The sequence below is a fragment of the Mixophyes fleayi genome, chromosome 12 (assembly GCF_038048845.1).
Source record: "Mixophyes fleayi isolate aMixFle1 chromosome 12, aMixFle1.hap1, whole genome shotgun sequence".
In the NCBI taxonomy this organism is placed as follows: Eukaryota; Metazoa; Chordata; class Amphibia; order Anura; family Limnodynastidae; genus Mixophyes; species Mixophyes fleayi.
Genome location: NC_134413.1, coordinates 26,797,302 through 26,817,106, shown reverse-complemented (window position 1 = coordinate 26,817,106; position 19,805 = coordinate 26,797,302). Strand labels below are relative to the sequence as shown.

Sequence of the window (19,805 nt, the reverse complement as noted above, 5' to 3'; positions counted from 1 at the left end):
TGGGAGTTGGGGGTGTGACTGGAGGGGGCAAGGCCAATCGCGTCATTTTGGTCCCGCCCCCCGTGAAACCGTACTGTGCGTCACGGGGGGGCGCTGCCAAAATGACATGATTGACCTCGCCCTGCCCCCTCCCGCCCTCCAAAATGGCGTAATTCACAGAGAATCGCGTCAAATGACACGATTCTCGATTAAATCTTGGATCCGGGAGAAATGCCAGCTCCCCCGGGAGACTGACCCGAATTTCGGGAGTCTCCCGGACTTTCCGGGAGAGTTGGCAAGTATGGTATATGTACGTATCTCAAACATGACACTGCCCTCATAAGCACCTGTATTTACTATTGCAATTCTCTTTTCATTGGTCTTCCATTAATCCGACTTCCACCCCTACAACTATTTTGAATGCAGTGTCTAGACTAATTCAAAACCGCTGCTCCTGCTCTCAGCCAACATTGATTGCCTTTATGTTACTAAATCCAATATAAAATACTTATACTAAAATACAAGGCACTTACTGCACCAACATATATTTCTTCCTTTGTCTCATTTCCAGATACAGGACTCTGTATAATGAATACCCCCCCCCCCCACACCCCTACAAGTTTTTCCTCTTGCCTTCAAACCTTCATGTGTTCCTTAAAAGCTTACCACTGATCTCAAAATCAACATTACTGTGTGAATGGATCATACATCTCCAATAAACATGTTTTTTTTCCATGCATTTGATGGCACTGAACCTCATGTATATGAAACTTCATTTTTCCTATAGATGGTAAACTTGTTTGCAGGACCCTTTCTGCTAAATTGGGATGGATAAGAGGTATGCTATAGCCTGGGTTGGTTGCAGTTAATGAAGGGGGGGACAAAGAGGGAGACCAGACCTGTGCTGAATAACACTGGGGCTCTTCTTGGTACACCTTTTGGTTGTGGGTGTAAATGTTCATTCAAAATTAAAGCACTGCTGGGGAACTAAAAGTCCCAGCAAGCCCATTAAATCATTGGGCATGCTGGTACTTGTGGTTCTGCACCTGCCAGCATGCCCGTGGCTGCCAAAGCATGCCAAAGTTTGTGGAGCCACCAGCATGCCCTGGCAGCTTGGGCCTTATGGCACATGCAGTTCTACAACAGTCCCTAATCGTAACAAAGCAGACAGACACCAAATTGTTTAAGTATTTTAATTGACTCTTCCCAAAAGCTCTATTTTACCATTGTATTAATCTACTAAATCCATATAGAAATTATTTCTTTGTGCAGGAGTAGTCCAAAAAATAACTTTCTGCAGTATAATCCATAAAATGTACATTAAAAACTGATGCAATTGAAATTCACACGCCTATGTCAGATGTAGGATCTTGTACAAACAGATGTCCTTGATTTCCCAAAGTGATTCAGTGTGTGAAGCATTAAACACTCTTATTATTTCAGCAATAAATGTCAGCACATTTTTTTTTTAGAGTTGGAAAAACAGACGCACCAAGCAGGTTCTATCAAGACAAATTGGACGGATAATTCCTGTAGCTAGGCAATGTCTTGTGTCTTCCCTACTAACAGCTTTCATAAAATTATTTATCTACCTAGACAAAAAAGTAGCCATATTTTTATCTACATTAAAATCCGAGTATTATTGTGCAGAATAATAAACATAAACTAACTTGAAGGTTTATATTTGACTAAAGTTCTTTCATTGCTCTGCAGCAGGATGCCATATTAGGAGGGAGATGATTATCTGACTAAATAAGCAGACCATGACTGACAGCCAGGCAAACTTTCTTTGCTGACATCCACTGTGTGGATTGGTTGATGTAGGGCCAATGATGTCGCAGAAACAAAGTCTCTGATTTTTAGCTTTATCAGATCCCACCGGTATACTGTCTTATCTCCCCCCTCCCATGTTGCAGGCTCTTGATTATGTCTTGTGATTAATCTTAAACACCCCCCAGAGCCACCATATAAAGTTGGTGAACTAAACTGATTTGCTGCTTCTGGAATACAGAACAATCCACCCCGGTTAGACCGGCTTCATGTAGCAGTCCCCAGGGCTCCGGCAAGTGGGCAGGGAACATTTTAGTTTAAAAAAACGAAGGAAAAATAAATAAATATATTGTAGGTAGTACTGCAGATTTGAGGATTATTGATAGGTGACAGTCAGAGAAAATGTTAGGCCAAATGAAGTATAGCAGGTATTTTGAAAGGATCCACAAACTTGTGGTTACCATTGCCTAGGTGTTAACAAAAAAAGTATTCCTTGGTGTCCTACCTATTTTGCAGTGACCTGCTTCTGTTCAGAGCAGGATGGTAAAATCCCTATTGTCACCGCTACATCCTGCTGGAAGCACTTCAGGTTTCCCCGGGAGCCTCGTGACCTCAATTTAATTGTATATTCTTATTAAAGCTGAAAGGTCTCGTTGTTCCATTGTCAGAATTCATCTAAATCAGTGGTGATATTGAAAACACGTATTTCACCTTGTTGGAGACATTTCTAGGCGTGTAACCTCTAACCAAGCCTCTGATTGGCGGGTATATGACAGGTTTTGTGTAAAGTTGTTGCAGCAAAACGAAGCAAAGATTTGGAGTCTTGACACATTTGTGAGGGGATACCAGCAAACAAGACACTTTAAAATAGTATCTGAATGATGTTTTACTTTAAAAAGTGGTCTTGAAAGAAAGTACTCCTCCTTCCTATTCACTCAAATTAAAAACAAAACAAAACTTATAAAGCATACAACCCAGGCAGGACCTGTCTACTGTACATAACCTGCTGCAACCTTTATTACATTGCTTAATCTTTCTGCCATTTTTCTGTGCTCTTTAGCTATGTGTTTGTATGTTCTATACATAATTTAAGTTTTGTTGCTTTTGGATATGACTGAGCTGCCCTCTTCTTCTTTTTTTTTTTTTTTTTTTTTTTATGCATTTTGTATTTAAAGGTCCAAATATGGGACGTTCGAAAACCTTGCTTGTCTAAAACCTTGTACAATTGTTTTCTTTTAGCAGAGCATTCAGGGCGTGTTCTCAAAAGTACAATGCACTTCATAAGTGCCACTGGCACTTCTGCAGGCTACATTACATTTGATAAGAAGGAAATGCTTGCTGGTGTGCATTCAGGCCCATTACAACTAGTCGTATTCAAGCACGTTCTTAGTAGGAATGAAGAGTGTTCAATGTTTGATTTTATCACCTCTGTGTATGAGGCCTACTGCAAAGAGAACAGTGGATTGTTGTATCCAATCTGAACTCTGATGATATAGATACAAGGCTACAGGCACAGAGAGGAGCCATTATTTATGTGGCAACAGCCAATTTGTAGCAGCAGATTTCTGTGAAGGGGGATGGCTGTTGATGATTTATAAACTTATAGTACATCACTTCCATGCTGATGGAATAAAACTTTTCATGGCAGTTATCATACATGCTTATGATTTCTGGGGGCACTTCCCTGGCAGGAAACAAAGTCATGGTTAGACATGGTAGTATCACAATATGCAGCATGCAAGGCAGACTATGGGGATAATAATGCCCAGCAAGATACCCACTAGTTGTAGTTCTACCCACCAGGAGCAGAAATGATCACCAGGATGCCCATTAGCAGTAGCCAGAAGGATGCCGCTTAGCAGTAATGCTTAATAATATTCTCTGCCATAAAAGTCGTGCCCAATAAGATGATATTAATTTGTAAAGCTCCACAGTGCTCTGATGTGTTGTATAGGGATATACAATGAAGGCAAAATAAATGCAGACCTGTAAACAAAGAGTAGGGAGGGCCCTGCTCATGAAAGCTTACATTCTAAGTGGAAGAGGTCACCGCTGAAACGAGGAGGGAGTGTGGCTCGGAGTGGAGATTGGGACAGTTGTGAGGGGGAATTAGTGTGAGTAGTATCGGCGGGAGTGCGGTAAGCTCTAATAAATACATGGGTTTTCAGAGAGCGTCTAACGATTTGAAGGCTGTGGGAAATCCTGATTGGGTATGATAGGGAATTCCCTAAGTGGGAAGCTGCATTGGAGAGGTCTTGTAGGTGGGAGTGAGATATGGTTACCAGAGACAAGGTGAGGTACATGTCAGAGATATACCTTATAGGGAGTCTATTTTGATATGAGATTTGAGATGTATGAAGGGGTGTTTGTTGAGGGCTTTGTAGGTAAGGGTGAGTAATTTGAATTGGATTCTGGAGGACACAGGGAGCCAGTGTAGGGATTTGCAAAGTGGTGCAGAAGATGCAGAGCTGTGAGAGAGGAAGATCAGTCTTGCTGCGGCGTTTACCCTGGATTGAAGTGAGGATAGATGGGTGAGGGGAATGCCAGATAACAGGAGGTTTCAGTAGTCATGGTGGGAGAAGATGACCTAATGGTTGAGAGTTTTGTTAACATCTTGGGTAGGAAAAGGGCGTATTCTGGCAATATTTCTAAGGTAGAGGCAACAAAACTGTAAGAGTATGAATGTGTGGAATAAATTAGAAGGTGGAGTCAATGTGACACCAAGGCAGCGGGTCTGGGAGACTGAGGAGATTGTGGTGTTATTGACAGTGAGGGAGATTTGAAGGGAGGTGGTGACTCTGGAAGGAGGGAGCTAAGTTCTGTTTTGGACATGTTGAGCTTTAGGTAGTGTTGGTACATCCATGTGGAGATAGCAGAGAGACTGTTGGTTACAGAAGGGAGAGGTCAGGGGAGGAGAGGTCAAATGAGTAAATTAGTACCCCAAGAGAAGAGGTATATAGTGAGAAACATAAAGGGCAAAGAACAGATCCTTGTGGGATCCTAACAGTTAGTGGTAGTGCAGGGGAGACTGTGCTAGCGGTGGGAACACTAAAGAAGCAGGTTAATATGAAGGGAGTGAGCCGGGAAAAATATCCTTCAGTAATGACCAGTAAGATGGACACTACAGTTCTAGTAATACCCATCAGTAAAGATAATATCCAGTAGTTCTAATTTGGGCCATTTGACCAGTAAGTAAGTTATCTGCTTATGATTCTTGAAGATTTTTGTACTAGTTTTGTCCGTTGGAGTCTCTTGCACAGTGCAAATCAAATGAATTTTATTATAGTTCTACAAGAGTTTTTGGTGTTCCTGTCTAGTCCATTTTAGTTTATAATGTACCTGGCTGGGTTTTTCTTTCTTTTTTTTTAAATTGTGGATTGCTAAATTCTTATTTGTAAAGTGTTTTATATATGCCATTGTTTTATAAAATACAGTGTGTGGGGACAAAAGCATATGAACAATGGATTACAATCTAAATTGTGACATCCTATTCAAATCAATCATTTATTTGTACAGCCATGGTTTTAAAAGCTGTGTTTTATATACATCCCAAAAAAAACCTCAAATCTTTTGGAAAGATGTAGGCAATGATTAAAAATACTCTGGAATAAGTCCAAAAGCTCAGATTGTAAAACAGACCAAGATTGATAACTTGCTTTCTGATTGTTAAATTCGATTTTTGGAGCCCTATTTCATTTAACCAATATTTTAAAGGCATCTTTCCTTCATGAATACTTTCAGCAACAGAATAGAACAGATACAATTCTGAATTTATTTTAAGGAAGTGTAAAACTTTTAGTTTTTTCAGGTATGTTCCTTATTGCTCAGGAATATACAAGTTTGTTTTACTGTGCATTAATGTTACATGCTGTATACAGTAGTTGAAAAATGGGTGCATTTAAATGGTATACATACTTGACAACTTTTAATTTCTCATCCGTCTCATCCATGTGTCTGTCTGTCTTCCCCTCCCTTTAGATTGTTCGCTCCTTTGAGCAGGGCTCTCCTACCTTCTGTTTCCATCACTTTTAACTGCGCTCTCCAGCTACTCAGCTCACCTCCTCTCAGTCCCTCTGCCCTCTGTCTCCTCTCGCTTCTCTCCGCTCCCCTCAGTGACTCTCAACCTGTCTTCCGTGCCCACCCTCTTGGGCCATAGTTACCTGCCTGTACTCACTTTTCCCCTCCCTCCCTCTCTTTCATGCTGTGCCTGAGCCCCCAGAGATATAGTGCTTACTGTTACTTGTACTGTGCTGTTTCACCTTGTACTGTGCCATTGTTTGTCCTTGTACGGCGCTACGGATACTTTGTGGCGCCCTATAAATAAAAATTAATAATAATAATAATAATTTCTCCCCTCCGGGACATCCCGGAGGACTAACTGAAATTCAGGAGCCTTCTGGACAATACAGGAGAGCAGTCAATAATGATTGTGTATGTTTAATGGACTTTGAATGGAAGCTTTATGCTTTCTGATGTTGCGTCCTTATTATGTCACTGTGCTTTCTGTATTGAAGACTGGTAAGGAGCGCCATTTGAAAACTGCCCATAAGAATTTGGGGCATCAGTGGTTGGAGTAGAAAGTGTAGAACTGGCGGTATGGAAAATGTAATGGTACCTACTGCCTTTGTTGTAAAATGAAGGTAGTAGGTGAAGTGACGGTATAGCATACTACCATATACACCCCCACGTCTACCACTGAGGGCAGCAGTGACCCTGCTGGTGGTAAGATTTGCCACCTTTCGCTGGGGAAAGGTTTCGTATGGCACATTTAATAAGTATTACAGTGATGCTTTTACCTCCATGATACCAGTTTCATTATTACAATCTTAGGGTGGAGGAAACCTGTCCCAGAATTACCGCTTAACGTTCCATGATGTATTACAGCAATAGTTTATTTTTTTTTTATAACCGCTAAAAAAAAGATCTGCTGTAAAGCGCAATATAGTAAATAGTTCCTTTAGTAAACTGCTGTATATCCGTATGTTCTTAAAGACTATCACTGCACAGGACGATCAGTCTGTTTTTACAATAACTTTAGTCATTACTCTTAACTTCCACCAATTTTTCACTGGGACTTCCTCTGTAAGCCAGTTTCATATGTGTTTGCATTTACAATATTCAATAATCTTCTACCACTCCAGCCTCAACATTTTGGAATTAATTTCAGTTAAAATGTCAGGATAAACAATGTTCAATTAAACATTTAAAATATTATTCTAGGAACCAATAAATAAAACCCATGAAAGTTACAACCACTTGTAACGTAACTTGTCTTGTTGTTTTTTTTCTTATCTAAGGAGTCGATTTTAAAATGAAAACAATAGACGTTGATGGAATCAAAGTGCGGATACAGATCTGGTAAGTGACATTTTATTGAATGTGCATGGCTGTCTTCACAGCTGGCTTATAACCTGTAGTTATAGTATTTATAAGTGATCTAATATTCGGGAAACCCCCTAGGAATGTCTCTATCTTCTGTGACCTCAAGTGCGATACTGACGTTTTTGTTAGACAGGATTGAATTTTTCCACCGATTATTTTATTGAAACTAACCGTTTCACACTCTCAAAATCTGAGACTAAAAAATGGGAATGTTCTATGTATAATGGTAAGAAAAAATTGTATTTAAGATTTTTTTAAGTTGGTCACGGGCACAGCAAATACTTGATTTTCAATTTTTTTTTTTTAAACCATAGTTGATTTATTTTTCAAGGAAATTTTAAATACATTATTAATTCAGAATTTTAATTTAAGTATCACTACACCTAAAATATAGATTGACCATTTATATGAAGTTATTATTTTTACGCTCACAAATGTATGTGCAGAAGTTTCAAACTAAATAAGACTTTTTAAATCTCTTTTTTGCCAAATTCCTGAAACGTTTAAATATGCCCTTGTAAAAATGCCACATAGCTCTTTCGTGTAAAACTTATGGTATACTCATTGTTCACAATACAGAGAAAGGTGCGCTGTTATACTGATTTGTTCTAAAATTCAGATTGAATAATGTGGAGTGTGTGTGGCTGTAAATCATACTTGCCAACTCTTCTGGAATGTCCCGGGAGAGCAGGCAAGTATCCCGCATACTGCAACTTGTCAAAATGACTTGAATCACGTCATTTTGTAGCAGGGGGTGGGACCAAAATGACGCAATTGAGATATGTGTGTATATATATATATATATATATATATATATATATATATATATATATATATATATATATATATATATATATATATATATATATATATATATATATATATATATATTCAGAAGGAACAAGAGGGCTCCTAATAGCGTAATATGTTCCTGGGAAGTGATCCCCCCCCAAGGTCCGTAGGTGTAATATATATGCGTACTACATAAAGAAGTATTAAGGCTCATAGTATGCTGGATGTGTTAATGCCACATATATCTTACATCATCTCCAACCATATGTGAACATAGAAACAGAAGGAAAAAACCAAAGATTAGTGTAATATAGTTATATCACCAGTGAATGTTCTATAAAACACTGTGTAGCAGTGCACCAGAGAGAATGTATAAAACAGCTTATCTGTATCAAATCCTCTGTAAGTTCAGCATCTATTCATCCTGGTCACTCCAGCGCTCATTTCTGGAACGAAGGGGGAAAATTCCCATACAGTGTAGTATTTTATAAAAACAGCAATTTATTAAACATATAAAATGCACACTCACATGTCATACAAAAATAATAGGCTTATCTGTATCTCATAATGCTGAATTCCAATGGTAGTCTGCGGAAAATTGCCACTTCAGTGGGTCAAAAGGCACAGGTAGACCAAATGCGTTAATTCCCGCCCCTCACCATTGATGATCGATGAGCCTTTATACTACTTTATCCAGCGGTACGCATATACATTACACCTACGGGCTTGGGGGAACACTTCCCAGGAACGTACTACACTACTAGGAGCCCTCTTGTTCATTCTGCTTATATTCCATATTGTTTGCATTCATGGGTTCCATCCGAAATTTTGAAGGAAGGCTGCCACCTCGTATGGAGGAAGTGGTTATGGTGTGTATGGAGTATGGACATATAAGTGACTCACAATTTTGAACTGAGCGCCATTGTTTATTTTAGATCTCTCTCCCCCTCTCCCCCCTCAATACATATTACACAATTAGCAATAAACAACAATATCCGTAATAATTCTAAAATGAATCAACAGAATGCATGTAATTATTATCATGTGATCTGTGGTTACTCTGCTAAAAGTGGGCAGATCTTGTAATAAGTAATAGAAAAACCACAGTCTCGCACCAATGAAGGACAAGTAACATATAAAATGCTGTCAAAAGTAATTAATATGCTGTCACAAAGTGAATGCCAGTTCACTTGATTGATAACAATTAATATAAGTGGTCTATATATGCTTCCTATTTCAGTGCTGATCCTGTTCAAATGTCATTTCTTTACGGGACTCTGTCAAAAATTAGAATAAAGTCTCTTGTATTGCAAGAGCATTTAAGGAGCAGTCTCACCTGATGAGAAGCAGTGATGTTATTATTATTATTATTATTATTATCCTTTATTTGTTGGGCGCCACAAGGTTTCCGCAGCGCCGTACACAGTACAAACAGTAGTACAAAACAGGGTGACGAAGTACAGAACAATAAACACAAAGTACCAATGCTTCAGGAACTCCAGGAAGACATATGGAGTAAAGACGGAGCGGAAGAACAGGTGTGGAGACACGAGGGGAGAGGGGGCCCTGCTCATAAGAGCTTACATCCTAAGGGAGGGTGAAACAAAAACAGGCACGAAAGGGAGCCAGTGAAGCAGGGGGAGAGAAGAGAGGGGCCAGGGGAGAGAGGGAGAACGAAAAGAGTGGATGAGGGTTAGGTGGCTGGTTGGTAGGCTTTAAGGAACAGGTGGGTTTTAAGTGCCCGTTTGAAGGAGCACAGGTTGGGAGAGAGACGGATGGAACGAGGTAGGTCATTCCAGTGAAGGGGGGCAGCTCGGGAGAAGTCCTGGATTCTAGAGTGGGAAGTGGTGATCAGAGTGGAGGAGAGGCGACGCAGGGAGCGGACCGAAGTGTAGGTGGTGAGGAGGTTAAAGATATAGGGGGCAGTAGACTGGGAGAGAGCTTTGTAAGTGGTGGTGAGGAGTTTGAAAAGGATCCTGTAGGGGAAGGGGAGCCAGTGAAGGGCGTGGTAGAGAGGGGAGGTAGAGGAGGAGCGGCATGAGAGAACGATGAGTTGAGCAGCCGCATTAAGAACGGAGCGGAGGGGGGCAAGGTGGCAGAGGGGGAGGCCGGAGAGGAGGAGGTTGCAATAATCGAGGCGGGAGATAATGAGTGCGTGGATGATGATTTTGGTGGCATTCTGAGAGAAGAAGGGCCGGATGCGGGCAACATTGCGAAGCTGGAAGCGACAGGCTTGGGCGAGGGATTGAATGTGGGGTGCAAAAGAGAGAGAGGAGTCAAAGGTAACGCCCAGGCAGCGAAGTTGGGTGACAGAAGAGATGGTGGTGCTGTTGACGGTGATGGAGAGGTCATGGTGGGAGGGGAGCCTGGGGGGAGGAAAGACAATGAGTTCAGTTTTAGATAGCGGGAGATGATGAGAGAGTGGATGATTGTTTTGGTGGCATCTTGAGAGAGGAAGGGCCGGATGCGGGCGATGTTGCGCAGTTGGAAGCGACAGGCTTGGGCAAGGGATTGGATGTGGGGGCGTAGGAGAGAGAGGAGTCAAGAGTGACACCTAGGCATCAGAGTTGGGTGACCGAGGAGATGGTAGTGTTATTGACAACGATAGAGAGGTTGTGATGGGAGGGGAGTCTGGCGGGAGGGAAGACAATAAGTTCAGTTTTAGACATATTGATGTTAAGAAAGCGCGAAGACATCCAGGAGGAGATGGCGGATGTTAGCTAGACTCTCCTCTTCTTAGAGTCCAGACAGTCAAAGGTGATTCTCCATTGTAACCTCTCCATGGTGGTCCATGTGTAAGCAGCACAGCTCTCGAATGTTCCTCTTTACGTATATGACAGCAATGTATAGAATCCAAGATCAAAAATTATAGATTCCTGCTAGTTGGACCTGATCATTGGTAAAAAAAAAAATACATTTTAATTGTGTATTGTTTGTTTTTTTTTATATTCTTCATCTAATTTTTTTTTTTTTTTTTTAATAAAAATAAACACACTCTGCATTATTCAAGCTGAAGGTTACAACAATTTCTGTCTAAGGGCACACCTTTCTTTGTATTATGGTAATTGGATTTATCTTTTCAGGGAATGGCACCCTTAAGTTAGGGAGCGACATTAGATTGCTTTTTGACAATTTAATGGTATAGCTGATCCTTGGAGTATGAGCGCAAACTTTCTAAAATGTATTCTTTTAATAACTGTTAGCTGCGCTGACATTCCGGTTTACTAGTGGGAAGTTCTTTCTAATTTGTCAGCTCCAGTGGATATGTTCATAAACCATTATTATAAATAACTTTGTGCCATTAGTATTGTGTAGTTTCACACCTTTAACACTATTAACAAACGTTAATCTGGACATTGTATATCCTTTTTCTGCCTTCTTTCATGGATTACATATTTTAAGTAAATATGATTTGGATGCTCGCTTGATCAGCTGTCTTATTACTGGATGTTGATGCCCATCCAGCTTGCTGGTAATTCATGCAAGTACAGAATTCACAAATACACATTTCCAGGCAACCCAGTGAATACTAGCTGTGTGGTAATGGAACGTACAAGAAAGCAGATTCTCATCTGTGCTCGAGTGTTTGTCTAGACGGAGCAATGAGATGGAAAACATGAATAAATCAATCTTCATGCTCATCCGTAGCTTATTTCAGGACATCTAGCGTATAAACATCCACAGCTTAGTGTCTGAATCACCACAATGTGATGGAACATTTTGGCAGGACTTGGAAGCACTGACATAATTATGACCATGTCATACGCTTCAACAGCAGGGATTTGATACTGATGTTATTTGATCTATTAACCATGGAACATTTTGTTTTCTTAGGGACACGGCTGGTCAGGAGCGATACCAGACAATCACAAAACAGTACTACAGAAGAGCACAGGTATATGTACTACAATTTACACATTAATGTGTAATTCATGTGCGCAGATGCACCTATTCGTCCATGCAGGGCATTCATAGTTACACCTGATGTTTCCAAATATTGCCTTATGTTGTCATAGCAGCTGTCCATCAAGCCTATTTAAGGGTGTGGCTTACAAGTCAGCCCTTGCAGGATGTAAGCCCCTATACCTGGGGGGTGAGCGCATCTGATTTAACTGTTTTGTTAATGGAGTTTGAAGCATATAGGTCAGTGTAGGACCTGCATACAATGAGATGGAGGCTTACATGTTTGATCAAAATATGAATTAATACCTCATGTCTTCATTTTATTCGATACACACAGATGAGTAGCGTTAAGGATAAGCATGGACAACTGTCTTTTTGTTTTGTAATATATAAATAACCTGCAGGATTGTTGGTAGTGTTATTGTAAGCTAGAGTTTGATCCTTTTGTTAGATAATAGTGGTGGTTTTTATATTGCACAAAAAAATTACAAAGTGCATTACAATGTACTCACAGGCCTATTACATATGATCGCATATTGTGATTGGAGTCATTGACTCCAGGGGCAAAACGCAGTATATGTAGAGAGCGGTTTCCATTCCATGCTGCCAGTGGGCGTGACCAGCATGCATGGGGGCGTGGCTATAATTTTAGAGAGTGCTTTGTTCCAACTCCTACCATCCCCAACATATACACGACCATGCCTCCTGCACTACTGTTGGGTCCATGCAGCTCTACCTTTTCGAGCAGAGCTGTGTGAAGAGGGACGGGGACACACTGTAGGGGGGAGACAGTGCAGATAGAAGCAATCAGAAATTATCTGCACACAAGCTGCAAAGTAGCTGGTCCCGGGAGACAGGTTCCAGCCACCTCAAGCATACAGTGCACCAGGCTGAGAGTGGGGTGTCCAGGCCTTATAAATTCCCCCTGTGTGTGTTCCTGGATTCTGCTGAAAGCTTTACTTCACACATCCAGCCCTTTGCACTGTACTGTCTCTGCCTCCGCCTAACATTGCAGAAACACGCCTCTTTCTTTCCCAGGACATTAACAAAACCATTGCCCATAATTGCATTATCTCCTGCCTGGACTACTGCAACCTCCTACAGTCTGGACTTCCCCACACTGATCTTTACCCTCTAATATTCATCCTAAATGCATAGTCTAGACTGATTTTCCTCTTTCGCTACTGCACCATTCTGCTAATCCCTACACTGGCTCCCATTGCCTCCAAAATTGAATTCAAGCTGCTTACCCTCACCTTCAGAGACTACACCTTCTGCTCCCCCCTCATACATCTGTCCTCCTCATGAGATATACTCCTGCTCTTTCTTCGATCTGCATCTGATCAACACCTCCCACTCTCCACTTATGGAACTCCCTACCTGATCTAACCAGACTATCCGTCAACATTAAACCTTTTAAGAGGCTCTCTCACAACTCATCTGGTCATTATAGATTATCACACCCCCATCAGATACTACTCCCTCTGCATGGTCTATGCTACAGTCCCATGTCCAGTCTGTTTCTTACTAGCTCTTATTGTCGTGGCTTTGTCTCTCTCTTGTCAACCTCGTATGTTCTGTTTTTATGTACGATTTGTATTTTTATGATTTGTAATCCTGACAGTCCAGTCCTGCAGAGTTTTGTGGTGCCTTACAATTAAATGATGATTGAAGGTAGCAAAGGCCCTGCCCAAACAAGCTTAAAATTTTAAAAGGTTCGTGGATAACCCCAGATATAAAAATGTGGGGAGGAAACATTGTGAGGTTGGAGTAGCTACCCTTCGGGTGAGTAGATGACACTCCTAAACAAGATTGACAGGCTTTGAAGAGCACACAGTCCTATAGGTTTGCAGTTGCATGAGAAATCTCATGTAGCTGTAAGTGGGATGAAGCTATAGGAGACAGGGGAGCACACGGGGGGGGGGGGGGTTTCTGGGTCTCCAGGAACCCCTCCACTCCGCTAACAAAGTGCCCCACATAGCGGCTCTGTACTATACAGCAGCCGCGGCGCTGTCAAAGAAGCGTCCGCGGCGGTGCTGTATTGTATACAGCACCGCCGCGGATGCTTCTTTGACAGCGCTGCGGCTGCTGTATAGTACAGAGCTGCCGAAACGGAGCTTCTGCGCATGCGCAGGTGCAGCATCTCTCTCACTTTTTTGGGGGGTTTTTTTTGGGTTTTTTTTTGGTTTTTTTTTTGGGTGGGAGGGGGGAAACCCCCCCTAAAAATCCTGCGTGAGCCCCTGGGAGAGGACCATAGGGTGTGCAGAAGGGGACGGGGAGAGAATGAGTGAGGTCAGAAATATCGGTTAGATATTAGCTGTGATAGAATTTGTAGGTAACTCATTCCTTTAAATATTTATTCTGAACGATAAAGGAGAGATTATAAGTACCGAGTTTCCGCACATAACGAATGTCAAACATAAACTAATAGTACTGCTAATAAGCCTGCTTCCCACAAAAATAAATAAAAGATCCAGAGAGAGTTGAAAAAATAAGAACAAAACTATGTACAGTAAATGCAGTATATGTATTTATAGGTTTCCTCTGTTCCCCTCCTCACATCATCCTACTGTGTTTGTCATATGCAGCCCTGTCATCAATAACATTACCACAGAAGTGGACAGGTCACTGCCTCCCGCAAAATCAGCACTAAGCATTCTGATGATTTGATTGGGTGCAGCTTGTTCTATTCCCACCCACTTCAAAAGAGAGGACCGCAACAGTTGAACATAGAATACACTGTGGTGCAAACTATTCACTGCGATATGCACAGGGTTGAAAGTAACTGAGATCCAAAGTTTAGTCCATTTGGCTCAGGCAGTTGCTGTCCTGAAGTGTTTCCTAAAGTTTAACTCCTGTATCACGAACTCCTTGTCATCAGGTAACAACAGGAGAAATCTCACCAGCTACTAATAGGAGAAGAGGGTGTGATAGGAGGTGATTTTAAGATTTAATATTTGAGTTTATGAAGTGGGTGGAGGTGGGCTGGACAGTAAAAGAAACAAATCTGAAATTAATATGTATAAGCAGGGATAGGAGAGAAGTGAGGAACATTTGTAAATGGAATCTCATATAAGGGGAAAAATAAATATATTTTTTTAATTAGACAGAAGACACAGAATGTGAAGAATGAAAACGTGTGCCCTTAGCAAAATGTATTATTGGTGTATTGCTAAGCTAAATAATATACATGAAATAACTGGAATATTTATACTTGACTAAATATATCCATCATACTTCCCTGTAGCATGTTTCCATTTTGGGAGGGAGGTGCTAACAGAGCAGGCACTCTGTGACTGACAGACTTGCAAACTTGCTTTGCAGAAATGCACAGTGTGAATTGGTTTTACATGGGAAGGGCCAGTGACATTACATCATCTTTCTCTGCCAGTTGGGATGTGACAGAAGTAAAAATGCTAAGTCCCACAGATAGGAGCCCAGCAATTTGTTGGGTGCTCCTCCCTATCGGCGCCTAGCCTCCGCTACTCTCCAGGCTGTAACAGCTGGAGAACTTTGTTTCCAAATGAGTCTAAGAACCAGTGTGTCAGTGAAGCTGATTTGATGAACCACACAGTACATTTGAGTTTTCGTTTCTCTGACAAAAAGTAAATATCTGATTGCTATTGGTTACAGCACATCATAAATATTTGGGGATGATTTAGGTTAATTATGTAGTAATGAAAGGTTGAGACAGTCTTCGGGGGGAAAAAGTTATCTACATAGCTGCAAGACCAACTGTCTGAGTGAGGTTTTTTTTAAAACCTCTGTTAATTATGTCCAGGGGGTAAATTTATCAAGCTGCGGGTTTGAAAAAAATGCAGATGTTGCCGATAACTAGAATCAGATCGGTTACTATCATTTATTTAGTACATTCTATAAAATGACAGGTAGAATCTGATTGGTTGCTCTAGGCAACATCTCCACTTTTTCAAACCTGCAGCTTGATAAATTTAGCTCCAGGTATCTACGTTAGAAAAAAATTGGGAAGTTTTGGGAGCAGAGCATTTTGTCTCAAGTGGAAGGGGGGTCCTGTTCAAGAGTGTAAGGAAAACTACCCTTAGCTGGGATGGCGGTTTCCCTCCTTGGGATAAAGAGAGACCAGAATATATCCAAAATAAGGCTTTATTACGACAGCACAACACCATAAGACGTTCACAAGGTACAGGGTAAATGGTAGCGTGTACCCTCTTACAGTCATGATTCCAAAGTAGTAATCTCAGTCTCTTTCAGAGTCTTATCCTCCCGCAATATTACCACTACCAATTAGTAAAACAGTTACCATGTCACCCAGCCTGGGATATTTTCAACACAGACCCTGTCCTGTTAGAGTTTCCTCCAGCGGCACTACAATGCCTGGCCCAGAGTCCTTTTTGCTGAGGTCTTGTACACAGGATCATCCAAGCTAGAATAGCTCTCTTGGCGTTCTGCTCTCCTCCTGCTATACTTGGCTGTATACACAGTGAGTAGGGTCAGATGTCTCAATCCTCCCCCTTTCAGTAGGGATCTATCAGTGGACACTTAAATTATTTAACCCTTAGACATGCTGGGACCAATTCAATTTGGCCATGTTATTCTAGGTATAATGCGGCCTGCGCGCTATAACAGATTGTACGGTAAATTTAACGGTGATTTTTGCTCGCACCTCCCGGGGCCGCGTGTAAAAATCTGGGTTAAAATTACCGTATTAAATGTAATAGTACCAACGCCGCATTAATCCTAGACTAACGTGGCCAAATTGAATCTGCCCCACTGTCTGTTACCTTGATTATACAATGGCATGGCTTGACTGAATTAGCTATTTAGCTGGATACACTAAACAAAGGGTTACAATATTACATCAGGGAACGACACTTCACGCTTGCATGAAACAATAAGACATTTGACACATTGGGGCAGATTCAATTCCCTGGGTTGTTCTTTAGAACAATGCGGGCTATACACTATTACCGTTACTATGGTAGTAGATGCCCGTTATTATCGTTAGAGCTGTCATTTTAATGCAGATTTTTGCTTGCGACTCACAGAACTGCAATGAAAAATCAGTGTTGAGATTGCTGTAGTAGCGGTAATAATGGACACTATTACTGTAGTAATGGTAATAGTGCGCGGACCGCGTTGTTCAAATTTAATTCTCCCCATAAACTGTAAAATAATGAAAAAATATCTACTAACGATTGCCTTGATTCTTACTGTCCTGCTACATTATTATTGTTACGAATAATACTATCCTTGACTTGTAAAGTGCCACAATGCTCTGTAGCCCCAGACAGTGGGGGAAAACAGGACACACATAAAAACAGGGACATAAAAAGTAGGCAACCTAAAAGCAGATATGACAACTAAGGGTAGGAAGGGTCCTGCTCATGAGAGCTTCTAATTGCAAGAGGACACAGCTGAAACAAGGAGTGGGGGGGGGTCTACGTTTGTCTGATTTTAACATTTTTTTTTTTGACTGACAAGCTTCAAATTTTTAACGAGTTTTTAAGCATCTACTTTGTGAGATTCTCCTCCATCAGTTTACATACCGCTTATGTTCTTATGGGGAGACCCTGATGATTTGTGTTTTGAGATCTTGTGTAAATATATTGTTATAAACCTTTTATCTTTTCTATATTTCTTTTAAGGGCATATTTCTAGTGTATGACATAACAAGCGAGCGCTCCTACCAGCATATAATGAAATGGGCCAGCGATGTAGATGAGGTATTTATATTGTTAATTAAATACCAGAAACAATGTATTTCTTGTAAGAAGCTGTTTTAAAGAGGTGTTTCCACCTTCAGATAACTGAATTTAACATTCTCCTTTTACTTAACAAATTGCTTTTTCTACTTGGCCCCTTTTCCACCCCTTTCATGAACTTGGTTTATTTTCTTTGCCCAGGCTTAGTACATAAAATATGTGGCAGAAATTGCAGAAGATAGCTAGAAATATAAAGCAGTAAGTGTATGTAATGAAAGTTGTAAGAGCTCGTACATACAATACAGTAAATTGGTCATCTGAAGGACAACACCTTTTAAATAACAAGGTGCAAATAGCACAAATTTACTGTAACACAATCAAGTGTTTATTTTCATTAGTATTACTGACCTAGAACTGGTTAATCTATTTATTTAAGACAACGTATAATTGGTGCGACAGTGCATTTTTCTTTTTATGCATCTTGTAAAAAAAAATAAAAAAAACAGTTTCTTTAACTTTTTTCAGCGTTCAGAGGAAACGTTTTGTCATGACATTAGAGGTTATTTTACAAACTACTAATCGGTAGCGTAAACCACAATTCTTCCTGTTATGCACATATTTTTCCGCAGCCTCTCATATGCACACCAATTAGAGAGTCAAAAATAGCACTGGATGTGGGATAAAGAAACCTTTTGATAAATATGTTGACAAGTAAAGGCAGATTATTGGATAATCTAGGCTTCATTAAGTGATCAAATTTAAAGAACAATTCTATATTTGCAGGGGAACTTTTTCCAAAACAGAACTCCACTGCTATTAGTTCCCCTAACCTGAAATATGGGGTTGATTTCTCAGACTCCCATCACCCACAAGAAATTGGGCGGTCTCAAAGGATGGACTGATGAGGAGTAGACTGAGCAATACTATGTTGGCTCTATCGTCTTCTCCTGTTATCACTTCTCTATGACCACTGGCATTCGGAGTCCCAGTTCTAGTTGTCACTGCACGGGAGCGGAACCTGGGCCAACCTAGGGCTCTGTTTGCGGCCTACACCACATCGGGTCCTCCTTTACCTGTTTCCTTTAGTGAGCCTTACACTGCTGCTAATGATGGTCCATTCCCCCGTGAGGGCCCCCCCCCGTGATCCGAGCCGCCCCTCCCCCCCCCCCCCGGTGATCCGAGCTGCCCCTCCCCCCGGCACTTACCTCCTTCTCCTCCTTCCCCAGCGCGCTGTACACTCTTTACTGAGGAGATCTCGTGAGAGTGAGACTCACGAGATCTCCTCAGTAAGGAGAATACAGCTCGCCGGGGAAGTACTGCAGGGAAAGTGCTCAGCAGCAGTGATCGGGCTGGGGGCGCCCCCGCCCCCGACCGATCAATACTGCTGCTGAGCACTTTCAAGGGCCCCCTGGATGCCCGAGGCCCCTGGGCTGTAGCCCAGTTAGCCGTATGGTTAATCCTGCCCTGGAACAGGGAGGGGAAGGGGCATATGTACGTAGTCCTATAGTCCGTTTACAGAAAGGGCATGCCAAGTTAGAGCACGCGCAGCAGCGCCCAATTCAAGCTTTGGGCTTCTCTAAGGTACAGGTTTTTTTGCTGTCGTATCACTTGCATCAGCTACAGGTCAGGTGAAAGTGATGATTGTCGCATAGGCATGCTAGAAGATGTGTTTGCAATCAGTAGCAACTGTAAAACTGCATTTTATGTTCAGTAGACATTAATAACATCCTGATAAATGTATTTCATGGGGGAAAAAACATTTTTATTTTTTTTAATGTGTTTTCTTTAATGACTTTTTAACACGTGACAATAACTGAACACTTTTATTTTTGCTGTGTTCTGCTGGGACTTTATATTCCTCATATATTGTACATATTCTGCAGTGTATTGTCTGTCAGGGCAGAGCGGACCTAGACCCATATTCAAGAAGAGACGTTTCTTCACATCTACCTCTAGTTGAATACGGAGGTGCCTGCCTATGCCCCATTTACGTGCATTAAATAAAAATAAATAAATAAAAAACAAACCAACAAAAAAAAACCCACAATACGTTCATTTGCTTGCCTTTCATGAATAAAGCCCAAAATGTAAAATTGTAAGTAAAGATAGCCTCTATGTTCCGTTACTATCATGAGCTGTATAATAAGTAAATATTAGTATGTTTATAAGCAGGAGACAGGGGAGGAAGCGTTCCATTGAAGGGGGAGGTCCAAATTTAATCGTAGTCCTTCAACATAAGGTTTTACTTATATGGATATGTTAAAATATTCACTTTCTCTTTTTTTTGCATCATCTGGC

General features: G+C 41.1%; 1 protein-coding gene across 1 annotated transcript in view; it reads left to right on the top strand.

Annotated features, from left to right (window-relative positions):
- Nucleotides 1-19,805, top strand: part of RAB15 (RAB15, member RAS oncogene family) — a 58,218-nt gene that overhangs the window by 12,319 nt on the left and 26,094 nt on the right. The window contains exons 2-4 of the mRNA XM_075192089.1: nucleotides 7,047-7,107; nucleotides 11,758-11,818; nucleotides 17,451-17,528. Of these exons, the coding sequence (XP_075048190.1) occupies nucleotides 7,047-7,107; nucleotides 11,758-11,818; nucleotides 17,451-17,528 (200 nt within the window). The remainder of the gene's footprint in view (nucleotides 1-7,046; nucleotides 7,108-11,757; nucleotides 11,819-17,450; nucleotides 17,529-19,805) is intronic.